The 16,938-nt window shown below is 35.9% G+C and overlaps 1 protein-coding gene across 5 annotated transcripts in view; it reads right to left on the bottom strand.

Moving 5' to 3' along the window:
* Positions 1-781: 781 nt before the first annotated feature.
* Positions 782-16,938, bottom strand: part of HERPUD2 (HERPUD family member 2) — a 49,118-nt gene continuing 32,961 nt past the window's right edge. Inside the window, exons 6-9 of one of the 5 annotated variants that reach the window (XM_024129830.2) lie at positions 6,543-6,665; positions 3,672-3,995; positions 2,101-2,218; positions 782-1,643 (exon numbers count right to left, since the gene is read on the bottom strand). In XM_024129830.2, the coding sequence (XP_023985598.1) occupies positions 1,482-1,643; positions 2,101-2,218; positions 3,672-3,995; positions 6,543-6,665 (727 nt within the window). In that variant the 3' untranslated portion in view covers positions 782-1,481. Of the gene's footprint in view, positions 1,644-2,085; positions 2,219-2,736; positions 2,966-3,671; positions 3,996-6,542; positions 6,666-16,938 lie in introns of those variants that run through there. The other 4 variants (XM_055084926.1, XM_055084927.1, XM_028489903.2 and 1 more) reach the window with 4 other exon arrangements.

The raw sequence follows: 16,938 nt of genomic DNA, 5'->3' as shown, positions 1-16,938 counted from the left end.
GCAGTAATTTAGCATAGCAGCCCAAGCTAAGAGATTGCCCTTGCCCATTTCCTACTGGGATTTTGTCTTTTTTTTAAGCTAAATTTAAGACTTGCTTATTACCTTTTCAATATTTTTTTCCTGTTTGCCTTTTAATTATATGTCAAAAGATTATATACATAAGCAACATTTTCTTTTAGGGATTCTTCCATAAATGTATTTTCTCCTGCCGATATTATATAAGTATTCATCTATATTTTTTATTAGTAATTTCATGGTTGAACTGCTCGTATTCAATCATGATGTTTTGACTGACATCTATAAACAGAAACCTAATTTTACTTTTCAAAGGGTTAACCAGTTACCCTTGAAATGTCACCTTTAACCCTGGAAGTAAAAAACTTAAGAGAATAATTCATGGAGTCTTCTTAATTTTATATTTTGTTCTATTATCTAATCATATATTACTGTACCAGTACCATATATTACTTTATAATACATATCATGTGAGATAAAAGTTCTTCCATAGTAAGCTCTCCTATCCTCATTTATTCAATTTTAATTAGCTACCCTATAAGAGACTTACTCCTTTCTTAAGAAATACTGAATTGACTTTCACAGGGATTTTTAAATAAACTAATGAGGTTTCAGACTACCTGAGAACTAGAAGATATCCATCTGGAATGGAAAGAGGTGAAAATGACCTTGAAGACTTTAGCAACCCAAAAACTACTGAAATTTACGATTTTTGCATGTAATGGGTACATTATGGAAGAGTTTGAATAAATATCCCATAAGACAGTTTACCATAATTGACCTTTTATTTTAAAAAATTACAGGGAGCAATTTCCAGAATCTTATTTTATAAAAGTACTGCCTATATCAAACATTTTATATCACTATTAATTCCACTGAAGAGCTGCCTTTTTTTTTTTTTAAGGTACTAATTCCAATCGATGGGATATGCCCTTAAAATAGAAAGTTTCCATTTATTCAAATGTCAAAATTAAGATTATTGAGAAGTTTATTGCTTTATGGCTGGGCAAGATGCTACTAGCACATTTTAGGTAAATAATATTCTTTGTTAAAAACTATGAGGTCATTCTGTTTAAAACTTTCAGGATAATTCACAGAAAATAGATATATGTATTCAAATTATACATTGAAGGGCTGAGATATTAGCTAGACATTTATATGTGAAGCAGCTCTTTAAAGAAGACACACAAACAGGTCTGTCTTGGTATAATATACATAATTGAAATTAATAAAACCTGGAAGACCAATATTACGCTATGTTCTGTTAAGATCTTAAAAAAAAATCACACATTTAGTAGTCCATTTGTGCTTAAAATATTCATATGCATGAGAAGCTTAAAGAAAAAAAAAACACCTCTATACATGATGATGAAAAGAAAGTAATAAATTTTTTTGAAATTGCACTGTTATTTAAAACACTTTCCTAAATTCAGACCCTCCTTTGCAACTGGCACAGTTTTTCAGGTCTAATTGGCAACCTGGGGAGGCCCCTCTGGTATTAGTGAAGTAAAGAAGGTGGTGATAAAAGACCAAGCTGATGCCATTAATCCAGGCCTTTGAATTGCACTGGCATCTTCACCTGCATCTTCTCCACTCTCATCTTCAAGCCCATCATCCATAAGACGCTCCTTTCAAACAAAAGAAGAAACATATTCCTAAGTGATCTGAACAGCTACCATTAACTCATGACAGAAAAGGAGAGAGCTAAATTCTTCCCAAAGAAGGAATATGAGCATATAATAAGGAAGTGGAACTTCATGGTCATTAGAAATCTTCATTAAATCCAAAATTGATAAATTCCTCGTTCAAGTTCAAAGGGATAACTGCCAATTTAATACAATAAATTCTCACTGTGTGTATAATTTTCTTTTTAGACTATTTTGGGGAAGAATGATGTTAGTTCTTTCCACTTAATTCTAATATATGACTGACAGTATTATAAGTTCTCCTAGATGAAACCACACATTTACATATTAACTTTTCTTCAATACTATGGAATACCCCGAGTCTTTTATTATGTTGGTCTCATACAGTGCTGAAGAAACATCTATATTTAAAGTATACGGAAACCTCATTAGCATATACCATTTCTTCAAGCTCTAGATTGTTTGCATTCTGCGCATCATTGTTGACTTCAGCATTATTGTTGGGAGCCTGTTGCTGACCTCCTTCTTGCCTAAAAGGAAACCATCCAGCTTGGTGTCTGCTCGGTAAAATAAAGAGAGAAGAAAATAAGTCACCACTGTTTTTTTGTTAAAAACTATGAGGTCATTCTGTTTAAAACTTTCAGGATAATTCACAGAAAATAGATATATTTATTCAAATTATACACTGAAGGGCTGAGATATTAGCTAGAGACATTTATACGTGAAGCAGCTCTCTAAAGAAGACACACAAACAGGTCTGTCTTGGTATAATATACATAATAGAAATTCATAAAACCTGGAAGACCAATATTATTACGCTATGTTCTGTTAAGATCTTAAAAAAAAAATCACACATTTAGTAGTCCATCTGTGCTTAAAATATTCATATGCGTGAGAAGCTTAAGGAAAAAAAACACCTCTATACATGATGATGAAAATAAAGTAATAAATGTTTTGAAACTGCACTGTTATTGAAAACACTTTCCTAAATTCAGACCCTCCTTTGCAGCCGGCACAATTTTTCAGGTCTAATTGGCAACCTGGGGAGGCCCCTCTAGTATTCGTGCAGTAAAGAAGGTGATGATAAAAGACCAAGCTGCTGCCATTAACCCAGGCCTTTGAATTGCACTGGCATCTTCACCTGCATCTTCTCCACTCTCATCTTCAAGCCCATCATCCATAAGACACTCCATTTCTTCAAGTTCTAGATTGCATTCTGCACATCACTGTTGACTTCGGCATTATTGTTGGGAGCCTGTTGCTGACCTCCTTCTTGCCTAAAAGGAAACCATCCAGCTTGGTGTCTGCTCGGTAAAATAAAGAGAGAAGAAAATAAGTCACCACTGTTTTTATTTGTAAACCTATCAAACATTAATGTCCTACAAGAGAAAAATGATTAGAACTATGATAAATGAAAAGACCAAAGCTCCTACTTCAGGCCAAGAACTACCCCTCTCAAAGCAATGACAGGAAAACAGGAATCAATTTAAGTCTAAAGTCTATCATGAGCTTAACTGACTCTATGCTAGATATTAAGACATATCAGGAGTCATAAAATCACTTTTTGATATTTTTCAAAATGAAATTCAACTAGATATTTGTTTGCCTCTTGGGAAAAAGGGGGGGCAAGGGACAGTTAGTCGGCTTATGAAGAAAAATCTGACCTATACCTATAGGACTTACTATTGATAACTATAATTAATTAAAAAGCATATCCTCTGCAAGACTGCATCATACACACCTCAAGTTCTAAATAATTGATAGAGCATGTCTAACTGAACTAACAATTTTTATAAAAGACAGTAAAGGAAAAAATCTGCTTCTAGACAATTCTGATAAACGTTCTTACGTAACATAACCTGCTTTGCTTTTGATGCCAGATATCTGAAGGCCAACATTCATATTCCTTGACTCAACATTCACAACAGACTACCACATGCCAGATTCCGTGCTGAACAGTTTTAGAAAGTAATTAAAAGAAACCACAAAAAGTGAATGAACATCACTCACAAATAAACCAGTAGCATGGCTCCCATTACCATGATAAACCGACTAAAAGAAGAATAGAAGTACACAATGCTAAGGAGAATTGCAGCTCGTGAGAACGTGTACATCCAGTCTAGCCAGTCTCGATTGAAGTCTTCTTCGTTTAGCACTGGACCTCCCTGTGCATTCATTTGAACATTCTCATTCATTGGTCGATTTTCTTGGGCCACTAGGTTTGGAGCTGGCGGGGGTTCTTCTCCAGGAACGTGTGCCAGATTTAGAGGCTGTGAAGCAGCAGGCTGGGCTGGGTTGGCATTTGATGTGGCCTGAGCTGAAACTGCAGCTTGACTGAAATATTCACCAAAATAAATATTAAAAAGAAAAACACATTTATATACTATATTTTTCAAAACTTCCTGGGAAGTCGTATGTATTTGTCATAAACCTAATATGGAATATCACAACTCCCGCGCCTCATTTCCTAGGTAAGCATAATTCCCAGTGGAAAAGTGGAGCCAACATGGATGGCAGGAGTAGCTCAGGAAAGGATGTTCTCCCAGCCTGGTAGTCTAGGTTAGCAGGGGAGAGGTGGAAGAGATAAGAACAGCCATGTGATCACTACTGTTTCTCTCTTTCACTAAATTATAAGGTAATGACCAGATCTTTTTCCAAAACTTTTCACTAATGGCCTCTTTTGCTCTTCTACAGAGGATAAATGACCCCCACACCCACCACCTGTTCCTTAGACCCGTGTTTTGAAAGATTTGTCTAAAAAAGTACATTAATCATTACCCTCTGTGTCCATTCTCACTGATAAATGATTTGTATTAGTATTTTAAAATATTAACGAGATCCAGGTAACAATCCCTCAACCCCAATCCTGACTTTTGGGAGCTCCATCTGGAGAACACTGGTGTAGGTCCTTATCAAGTTATGAAGAACTGTGGTCCTGAAGTTTGCTTATAATTTGATTGCTTAAAAGTCAGAATAAATTTTCCTGTAAAAGACTCCCGGTAAAATAATATATCTGAAATTTGCTTTAAATTATTTAGCAAAAGGGGGGAAGTTGTAGAACCAGACTGTCATGAATTGATAAATGTTGAAAAGCTGGGTGATGAGAACACAGGGATTCATTTCACTCTTCTATCTTTTCATATGTTGAAATTTTTCTACAATAAAGTTTTAAAATCAAGATAGCAAAATAAAATAAAAGTTTTCCAGGCTACAAAAGCCTATTTAAGCCAGTTATCTAATACATTGTATATGTAGAGGGTTCTTTCATTTCCAAAACACTTCCTATCTCATGGACATTCTGATTCATAGGTGAGTTATTTCATTAAATGTGAAAACTTGAGGCTCAGAAGTTAAATGATGTGCATAAGATTATATGATTCAGTAGCAAACTACGATAAGCCCCACTTATCTTACACAGTTCTTTTGAGGTTATAAACAAGATGGGGTGTAAAGCATCTAGTGGAGTACTGAGGACAAAGCAGTCACTCAAATGATAACCATTACTATGGCGACAGGTAAGGTATAAAGAGCCTTCCTGGAGGCAAGGGGTTATACAGGAGAGCATTAGGATATGAAGTTAATAAAGCAGGTTAGCTTCATGGGGTAAGGTCTAGAGGAAGGATAAGGATACAGACTTCACACTGTAGGCAAGAGAGCCATCAGATGTTTTAGGGGATGGAGAATGACAGACTCAATTATGTGTTACGCAAATTAACCTGGAAGTAGTACAATGAAATACAGTAAAGAGCCTAAAAGGAGAAAGAGCGATTGTAGTAAAGTGGGTCTAATATTAGAAAAGATCTGCACAAAATATTGGAAGTAAGATATAGGAAAGGACGGAAGCTAGAAACAACATACTAACTCATCTTGGTAAGTTGTTGGATTCAGGGATAACAGAAGCCAGAATCAAAGCTGACTAAGGTTAAGAGCTTGGAGGATGATTAAGAAGAGACAGTATCACTGCCAAGGAAGTCAAGAAGGAGAATGCACTTAAGAGGATGGTGCAGTTAAATTTCAGACATACTGCATTTAAGGGAAAGGCAAATTTCTCTATGGAAATCTCCAACAATTAAGTGGAGACACAAGAGGAGGCACAGGAGATGAAGAACGGGAGTCATCACAGAGAGCTAACAACTAAGGCCATGGAAAAAGGAAATCTGACTGGCCCAGGACTGAATCCTATCTTCCCTACCAGACTGAGTATCACAAGGCACATGGTAGGTATACAAATACCTAACTGAACAAGAAATGTTACCATTTAGAAAAAGGGAAAAAACAAAGGACACAAAATGAGTGATCAGAAAGAGAAAAAGAATGAAGAGGATGACAGAATCACAGAAACAAGGACAGGAAAACATTAAAGAGAAGCTAGAAATGTTAAATGAACACACAGGAAGTCCAGAAGAAAGAAAACCGAGAAACTGTATTTGGTACTAAGATTGTTCCATGCTGATCAGAAGCAAGACTTACTAAAATACCAACAGTCCAGAAAGCATATTAGCCACAACTGAGCCCTACATCAATATGAGACTCCCTGACATATGATTCTTTCTATTCCCTTTTTTATTCGACATCCTACCTTCACGTAGATTTGCTGCCTTCCAGTGAAACTTTCCTAAGTTTTCTCCTCTTAAATAGATAAAATGTTCTATTAAAGAAAGCACCTGAATACTGCTAAATATAATTAGGGGAGAGAGAGAGAAGCAGAGAATAGGTTTAGTTGATGTGAACCCTTTTTCCTTTAGCCAAATACTTTAAAATAATTTTTAAAAACCAATGAAAGACATCAGTAAATGAAATCCCAAATCAACTTACTTAGAATCAAAAAGAAAATAAAGCAAATAACACAATGAGTAAAAAAATAAACTCAAATTAACTTACTATTGCATATAATACTGATGCGCATACATCTGTTGCCACCATAGCATCTGCAGTGGGCTGAAAGCAGGATACACTGGGAATCCAGCCGGAACAGCCTGCCCAGGAAGCTGGTTGTCTACATTTCTGAAATAGAGTAATAAAGAAATGCCTTTTAATGCTCCAGAAGAAGTTGAAAGCATTTCTCTACATTTTTATTTCTGAACTACAAGTAATCCATTGACAAAACGTATTAAATCTTAATGAAAAATACTTATTTTCAGCATTCCTCAAGTAAGACATTATAGCTTATGTAAGATGACCCTGACCCCAAGTATACAGAACAAGTAACATCACAGCCCAATTTTAATGGAAAAGTAAAGCAAATGTGTGGCCAGATTAAACATCTGCTATCTTCTCATTTCAGCACAGAAGTCAAAAAATACTTTCATTACATTTTTAGTACATTCTTCTTGAGAACCAAAACCCTAAACTTGGGGGAATTAGCAAAAGGATATTTTACATTAGTAATAAAATATTATTTAAAACATAGCACCTATCAACTGCAAAATTAAAAATGAACATTATTAAAATCTGTAAAATATTTTTTAGTTAACTAACCAAGATTAGCAGAACATATTTATACATGCATTCCTAAAGTAGATTAAAATTCTATTAATTCAGTAAAATTTGTGGGTGGTCACATTTAACTTTTCTATGCCTCAGTTTCCTCATCTCTAAGATGGGGCTGGGCTTCCCTGGTGGCGCAGTGGTTGAGAGTCCGCCTGCCGATGCAGGGGACACGGGTTCATGCCCTGGTCCGGGAGGATCCCACATGCCGCGGAGCGGCTGGGCCCGTGAGCCATGGCCGCTGAGCCTGCGCGTCTGGAGCCTGTGCTCCACAACGGGAGAGGCCAGAGGCCTGCGTACCGCAAAAAAAAAAAATTAAAAAAGTAAAAATAAAATGGGGCTAATAATAGAATCTTCCTCACAGGGTTGCTAGTCTGTACTCAGTAAATGTTAGCTATTTTTATTTTTACTCTCCCCTACCACTAACTCTGAACATGACTTCAAAGTGTGTAATGTGAGGTTTGCAGAAACTTGCATACCTCAAGACAACTACAGGGATAAACATATAAGTAAATGCAGAATTTGTGAATTTTGTAACTCTCCTTTTCTTCATATTACTAGAATTTTATCTTAGCTAATATTAGTTTGATCTATCCAGAGTGAGACAAGAATAATTAACAAATTCATGAACTTTAATTTTATACTCTAAAGACTGTTAACATACAATTAGTAAAAATTGATTATAGAAACCTAATTTAGAAGAGCTTGGGAGGCTAAAACTTATCAACAAACTGTACTGAAGGCAACTTGGTGCTAGATTAAGGCATCAATTCTCCTGCATGTAACCTGAAATTTCCTCATCCTTGGAGGAATAATAGGAGCCATACAGTGGCTCCCATCCTCAGAAGATCCTCCTGCCTCCTGAATGCAGCCCTCCCCACTACTTCCCAAGCTTTCCCACATACTGAATGAAGAAGGAAAAGCAGAGAATCCTCCATGAGAGTTCCTCCCAGCTCTTGATAAACAAGTCCTGTATAAGAAGAGGAAAAGAACCTTACCCCACCTATACATTTAAAAAGATATCAATTAGTGATCAAATCTGGAGAGAAATCCATACCACTGGAGCAGAGAAGTATTATAAAACATTTATATAAATGTTTTGGCATTTGTATAAATGCTGTTAGCATTTCCCCCAGTGAACTGATGCATCTGAGCAAAATGAAAACTATCTAAATCAAGTATTAGGCACAATATGAGTCTGTATCTAGGTATACATTTAAATTTTCTTAGTATTTCCAACTAAGAAAAAACTCACCCCCCTAAAAGTAGAACTCAACCAATCTCTACCACTAAGAGGAAATATAAGCTCACACAAGTCCATTACTTCAACTGTTAAATGTGAAGGCTGGACTTCGTCACTGTTTTTAAAGGTCAAGGGAAGAAAAGGCCACTAGCAATCACTTAGAAAAAATTACTATAGCTTCCCACCTCACCTTCCTGCAGCCAAAAACATAAATGTGATTACTGAAACTATGCTGTCAAGAAAATAAATTAGTAAATTCCCCTAGATGATTCCCATATGCTTCTACCCTTTCTCACCAATAAGTTAAAAACTACTGGACTGTATAATTGCTAAGGTACATTCCAGGCCCAGGTTGGTATACTACAACTTTCCATTGTGTTAATTATCCTTCAGACAAGATGTTATATATTTGGTAATCTACAGAAAACAAGAAAAAAGAGTTTATTTGATATGAAATTATAAAGTTACTGTTAAAGCACATAATAATAGAGTAGTGAAACATATTACATAAGAATTTAATATATTCTAGAGGATGCATCATTAAATAACACAACAGAGAATTATTATTTGAAGCTGGGAAAAGTGATGACCAAATTGGTGGTTGGGGGATGGGAGTTTAAAGGTTCACCTCATTCCATATTCAAATGAGTTTCAAGTAGTTTCAAATGAGTTTCAAGTAGACTAAAATAAAGTATTGAGTTAAACCACAGAAAATCCAGATGCAATTAGAATTGACTATTTACCAAAACTATGGAAGGAGGAAGACTTTCCTAACTTATAAGCAATAGAAGAAAGCACAAAAAAGATAACGTATTTGACAACATAAAATTTAAAGATACTGCGCTTAGAAAAAAACGTTTGCAATAAATATTAGTTAATATCTTTTCTATATAAAGAACTCATAGAAATGGAAATAATCATTAGGACACCAAATAAATGCAAATAAAATAAAGATAGGGAATTTTTATCTGCCAATATCCAGTGTTGGCAAGGGGTACAAGTGAAACCCAACTCTTTCATCGCCAGGAGGATAAATTGGAATAAGGCTTTAAAAAACAATTTCATAAAATTAAATACCTTTAAAAATGTTCACTTATACTCAACTGCCCAAGTAATTCTGCTCCTGAGAATTAGCTTAAAGAAATATGAAATATGGAAAAAATTTTCACATGTCTGACCCTTTAAGCCTTTGTACGTACTCATCCCTCTTAGGAACCACACACTCAACCTACTCCCACTCCCGGCCTCCTTTCCCCTTATAACAGAGAGAAACTGAAAACAAGGACAGTAGCTCATGATTGAAAAGAGAGAACCTTATCATAGCACGTATCAGCAGGATGAAATCACCTGTTTTTAATTCCAGTCCTATGAAGGCATTTATTCTCTGATCTATCTACTTTGACCTACTTCTACTTCTAGGAGTCTATCCTAAATATAAATGGCAAAAATCTGAAATGATATACTCACAAAGCTATTCATTACAACACTATTTGTAACAGTAAAGACGGAAAATAACTCAAATATTCATCAATAGGAGAGTGGATTTCACAATTTATGCAGTCAGTGAATTGGTATGCAGATGTAAAAAGGAATGAAAATCTCCATATCCTCCCACAGAATGACCTCCTGTATATTCTGTTATGTGATATTTTATTAAAAAGCAAGGTGCAGAAGTGAGAGAGTGGCATGGACACATATACACTACCAAACGTAGGGTGGATAGCTAGTGGGAAGCAGCCACATAGCACAGGGAGATCAGCTAGGTGGTTTGTGACCACGTAGAGGGGTGGGATAGGGAGGGTGGGAGGGAGGGAGACGCAAGAGGGAAGAGATATGGGAACGTGTATATGTGTGGCTGATTCACTTTGTTGTAAAGCAGAAGCTAATACACCATTGTAAAGCAATTATACTCCAATAAAGATGTTAAAAAAAAAAAGCAAGGTGCAGAATATGTATAATATGCTATCTTTCATGTTAGAATGAAAGGATATATTTATATGTGTGTATATACATTGTGTGTACGTGTGTGTATACACACTTTCTTAAATTTTCACTATGAAACAGTGGAAGGATAAACCAAAACCAAAAAGTCATAAAAGTAGTTACGTATTACGGGGAGAGAGAGAACAGGAAAAGGGAATAAAACGAAAATGGGGCTCATAATGTATCTTGTTTTATAGATTTGAGACTGGAACCATAGAAATGTTTTATGCAATTAAGAAAAAAGCTAAATCAAAAAGAAAAAATAACAAGACATAAAAAAAATTCAAAGAAACGGAAACAAATGAACTCGTGTATCAAGTCTGCAGCATACCACACAGAGAAGATTTATTCTACTGACTTCAAAACATAGTATTTTAACTGTAATAGGATAATTCTAAAGACAAAAAAGAACCATACTTGGGGGAAGGGAAACACTCAACTCCAATCCCCTCCGCCCATCCTGTCCCACCTAAGGGGAAGGAATACTGTGAAGCACCAAGTAGGTTAGGCTCTGATAAACCCTAGCATGTGATGTTCTGGTAAAATCGTTTCTCCTGAGGGCAGACCTTGTTAAGAAGAACAGAATGGTCTGGCGTTATTTCAAAATCATTTTCTTTTCTCCTCTGCTTGCTAGAAACACGAAGGAATTCCTCTCTGGTATTTACTATGAGGACCTGGTCAAGCTCCTAGAAGCAAAACTCACAAACGTGTGGAGGCCCTCATACGACTGGGTCCCTCTGGAGTTTTTAACCCCAGAGTCGTCCACATTGACCATCCAGCTCAGTTTACTGTAACTGTAATTCATCAATTACAATTCAGGTTTTCCTACCCCAGCACTGGTTCCCGTGGAGGTTTCTCATCATGGATTTCTGCTTCATTAAGTTGTGATTCTCTGTATATGTCTGTCTGTCTCTCCAATTTGAGGGGCACCAGTCTGCCCTATGACCTCAGTTCTCTGACAGACCTAAGAAGAGTTACTGGGTTTTCAGTTTGTTCAGCTTTTTATTTGTTGTGAGGATAGCGTGGCAACTTCTAAGCCATAGTTATTTGTTTTTCCTACCTAAGTATATCTTCTTTATCAACTCAGTCCCTGTTTCCTATGGTAAAGTGATAAACAGATTTGTTTGTTTTTTAAAGTAAAGTGATGCACAACAATAAAGATGAAAATCACGCTCAAAAAAAAAAAAGAACCATAAAAATTTTAATTTATGAATACTATTTCTCATCAGGATTCCCTGGGAATGGGATCAAGATAAGCCTGGGAAGTCTAGTCAAGCATGAATCTAGGACACTATCCAAAATTACTAAAATAATGCAAAAGGACACAGTAGAAAATTGAACAGGCTCCCACAGGCCAAAGATGAATCAAGAGTATCAAAGAGTATCAAGATGAATGACTGCCTTCTTTCAGTAGATAGTCTGTAGACCAAACACAAACATATTAAAAGCCTTAAGTTCAGGGACTTCCCTGGTGGTCCAGTGGTTAAGACTTTGCCTTCCAATGTGGGGGGATGTGGGTTCGATCCCTGGTAAGGGAGCTAGGATCCTGCATGCCTTGGGGCCAAAGGGCCAAGCCATAGAAAAGAAGCAATATTGTAACAAATTCAATAAAGACTTTAGAAATGTTCCACATCAAAAAAAAAATTCTTAAAAAAATAAAAGTCTTAAGTTCACATTGACACTCTAAAAAAACAAAAACAAAAAAACCTCATTCATCACCTTTCATGGTTACTAGGGAAACAACGACTACTCTGAAAACTGATAAAGAACCCAGCATTTATCAGACCTTTCTTGAATGGATTGTATTTTAGGATAACAAAATGATAAGAGAAAGTGTGTTATACAAGAAGCATAGCTAATAAACAAGAGAAATGATAGGATTAGGAAATTACCATTTTGTAACAATGAAATAATGGGTCTAGTCAGTGATTATCAATGACTACTAAAAGGCTGACAAAGAACTGTATGATGGAGGATCAGGCTGGCAACACCTGTACCCACTGTTCCACTTTAACATGACTAGAGGTAATAAGACAGCCAAACTTTAGGTGCCTCCTGAAGCAAGGCAAAGACACAGCACTACCTACAAAAAAATTCCTTTGAAAAAAATAAGCGGAAGGGAGGGAAGGAGGGAGGACATTTAAGAGAATGTACACATTAAAAACATGAAATCAGTATTTCTCTTTTCCATTTCCACACACTGTCATCTTTCATTCTATAACTGATCTTGTCAGCCAAATAATTAAACTTTACTATTTACAATGCTTATAATTTTATAGTGTGTGGAATCAGGTTTGCATTTGGCCGCATTATACAGAGAACACAACCTGTGGGGGCTTAATCAAATAGGCTGTTCAAAGAAGACAATATGTGGAAATGGAAATGAAAAATAATGCTCTCATGTTTTTAATATGTGTGCATTCTCTTAAGTGTCCTCTAACCAGTTTTTTATAAAAAACAACTTAAGAATTTTTGCAAATTTTCAGTTATCCAAAATAATGTTTTTTAATGGCCTAAAGCAGACCACTTAGTCATCAAGTAGATAACAGATCTTTTCCTGGTTTGCTCAAATCTAAAGCAGAGTGATGGAAATTAACAAAGTCTTTAGGTTAAAATTATCCAAATCAGAAGTACTAGCATATAGAGAAAACTGGCTTTTCCTTATCTTTGGTAATTTTCTGTTTGCATGATAGAAATATATGATATAGCAATCAAATTTCTAGTATTTATCAGTTAAAAACAGCATTTGACAACATCTACTAATCATGAAATAATTTCATGTATGAAAGTTTTTTAAATGGGACTGGCTGTAAAAGAAGCATGAGGTGTTGCTTCATGATACATTCAATGTTTTTCTATTTTTTCAATGAAATTTTTATTCTTTGATCTATACTTATATGCACATTCCATTTTAGTATTGTATTTAAATACAATTTACTGTTTCCTATTAAAAATCACAGTAAGATTCAGTTTCTGTCTGGTACAAAGTAAGCAAATATTAATAAAATATTGTTATTATCATTGCTAGGGAGGGAAATATAATGATGTGTTCACCAAAATCTGTGCTTTCCTCCTGTAGTTTTCCTCCTTGAGTATCTGCTGGGAAGTGTGGCTCCCCAGCTAGGGACTACATTTCCTAGGTCCTCTGGCAATTCAGTGAGCTATGTGGCTAGTTCTTGCTCATGTAATGAGTGACAGTGGAATATATCACTTCTAGGCCAAGGTATTTATAAAGTAGGTGTGTTTCCCTATGCTCCTTTCTCCATTTGCCAAGTACATACAGATGAACAGATGAACTCCAAGATTTTATGAGTCTTTTTTCTAATGTTAATTTTATATTATAGTTGATTAACAATGATGTGTTAGTTACAGGTGTACAGCAAAGTGATTGTTATACCCATACAAGTATCCACTCTTTCTCAAATTCTTGTCCCATTTAGGTTATTACAGAATATTGAGCCGAGTTCCCTGTGCTATACAGTAGATCCTTCTTGGTTATCTATTTTCAATGTAGTAGTGTGTACATGTCAATCCCAAACTCCCAATCTATCCCTCCCTCTTTTATTTTTTATTTATTTTTTTTTGGCAGCGCAGCTTGTGGGAGAACTCAGTTACCCGACCAGGGATAGAACCCAGGTCCTGGCAGTGAAATAACCAAGTCCTGCCACTAGACTGCCAGGGAATTCCCTTATGAGTCTTGAAAAACCATAAAAGTGAAAAAACCCTGGGTCTTTGAATCACCAGATGGCGAAAAATCACCTACATGGGATTAAACATTAGAATCACACTACTACACAAGAAGCAAACTTCTATGATGTTAAGATTCTAAGATTTGTTAGTTACATTATTATTTGTTAATCATCTGTCAAAATGTTTTATAAAAGTGAGTTAATAAAATTCACATTTTCCACATAAGCTAAAGTAAAAAAAATAAAAATGAGTTGAACTTTAACTGAATTTAATCACGCTCTAGATCTAACTATCAGTTTACAGGCAATCTGTGAAAACAAAGGAAAATATTAATAATGCCACAAGGATGTAGTGAGCCGAATCTAGACTACTATGGGAAATTACATAGAACAACAGAAAAGGCATAAAGTAAAAAAAGGTAGGGATACGGATTAGCTTAGAAGAGCCTTAAGAAACATCAACCAAATGCAGTAGGTCAATCTCTTTCAATACTGATCCAATCAAAACAACCATAAAAAGACATTTGAGACAATCAGGGAAAATGGATCACGAATTGGATATTAAATGATATTAAAATTTTTTTAATTTTGTTGAGTGTTCTAATGGTATTGTGATTCTTAGTCCATATCTGTCACGTCTGTTACAGATACACAGTATTTACAGATGAAGTGATATGATGTCTAGATTTTACTTTAGAAATACTCCAGCCCAAGAAAAAAAGGAGGAGCAAGGGGGAATGGTTGAAGAATCGTAGTCTATTAATAGTTGCTGAAGCTGGATGTTAGGTAAGTAAGGGTTCCTTATAATAGACATTCATTAGTATGCTTTTTAAAGTTAAGAATTATAGGGCTTCCCTGGTGGCGCAGTGGTTGCGCGTCCACCTGCCGATGCAGGGGAACCGGGTTCGCGCCCTGGTCTGGGAAGATCCCATATGCCGCGGAGCGGCTGGGCCCGTGAGCCATGGCCACTGAGCCTGCGCGTCTGGAGCCTGTGCTCCGCAAAGGGAGAGGCCACAACAGTGAGAGGCCCGCGTACCGCAAAAAAAAACAAAACAAAACAAAATAAAGTTAAGAATTATAAAGAAGAGATGAAAGGAACTGGAAACTTCAACAATCAGGGACAAACTCTTTCATAGAAAACCTGCATGGAATCCCCACTTCGTTTCCAGAATATGCCTTTTCAAGACTCTCCACACTGCTTTGTTCTCCTCTGCTGAACCTCCCTTAAAATCAGCCAAAATGTTACCAACTATGAAGCCCTCCCCCTTCCTCCAAGCAGACATAGTCACTCCCTCCTCCAAGCTCCTGCAGAACTTTTTCAAGACCATGACAGCACATCAGTGAATGGCAGTTTATTTGCCGATCTGACCTACTTCCATTGAGGGCAACTACATAATTCATTTTCCTGTCTTCATTGCTCAGCTACAGCAAATTCTAAAGTAATCTTTTCCTGAATAAAGCCACAAGGTCCTCATACAGACAAATATGCTTATTCAGTCACCAATACTTAAAATCTGGCCAATAGATCTTACTAGAGAAAAGTTTTAAATGGGAGAGCAGAGGGGAGAGAACCACCATTATAAATGAAGTCAAAATACAAATGGTAAGCTAGGAAATTATATTGAAACAAATGACAGACAAAATATTCACTTCAACAAGACAGTTAACACAGACTTTCAAGTCAGATATGGATTTGAACTTTAGTCCTGCTACTGACCACTTCTGTGAACTTAGGCAGGCTACATAACCTTTCATCCTCCTTCTCCTCATCCATAAAATGGGAGAGAATAGTACCTAGACCAAAGAGTTGGTAAAAAGTTCAATGAAATAAAGCATGTTTAAGTGCTTAATACAATGCTTAGCCTGAACTAAGTGCTCAATAAGCATTAATTATTAATATCCTTTTAGATAAAGAACTGTCACAAATGAACTTTTTAAAATACCAACACGCCAACAAATAAGCATTTCACAAAACAAAAAGAATGTCTCTTTATCAGGTCTCAGATTAAAACAAGGACATCCCAACTTATCATACTGGGAAGTACATATCTGTAATGGTATGGTGAATAGGGCTCTTTTAACAACTGTTACTGGAAAAGTAAACTGGTATAACTTTTCTTTTTTATGGCTGAATAGTATTCCATTGTGTAAATATGTACCGTAATTTCTTTATCCATTAATCTACCTATGGACACTTAGGCTGCTTCCTTATCATGGCTATTGTAAATAATGCTGCAGTGAACATGGGGGTACATATATCTCTTCAAATTAAGTATTTTCATTTTATTCAGATAAATACTCTGAAGTGAAATTGATGGATCATATGGTAGTTCTATTTTTAATTTTCTGAGGAAAGTCCATAATGTCTTCCATAGTGGCTGCACCAATTTACATTCCCAACAACAGTGCACAAGGGTACCCTTTTCTCCATGATCCTGACCAACACTTGTTATTTGTTGTCTTTTTAATAACAGCCATTCTGACAGGTATGAGGTGGTATCTCATTGTGGTTTTGACTTGCACTGCCCTGATGATTAGTGATGTTGAGCATCTTTTCATGTACCTGCTGGCCATCTGTATGTCTTCTTGGGAAAAAGTCTATTCAGATCCTCTGCCCATTTTTTAATTGGATTGTTTGTGTTTTTGCTATTGTATGAGTTCTTTATATATTTTGGATATTAACCCCTTATCAGATATATGATACACAGACTTTCAAGTCAGATATGGATTTGAACTTTAGTCCTGCTACTGACCACTTCTGTGAACTTAGGCAGGCTACATAACCTTTCATCCTCCTTCTCCTCATCCATAAAATGGGAGAGAATAGTACCTAGACCAAAGAGTTGGTAAAAAGTTCAATGAAATAAAGCATGTT

The sequence above is a fragment of the Physeter macrocephalus genome, chromosome 5 (genome assembly GCF_002837175.3).
Source record: "Physeter macrocephalus isolate SW-GA chromosome 5, ASM283717v5, whole genome shotgun sequence".
NCBI lineage: Eukaryota > Metazoa > Chordata > Mammalia > Artiodactyla > Physeteridae > Physeter > Physeter macrocephalus.
This window is presented reverse-complemented; position numbering and strand designations above follow the sequence as displayed.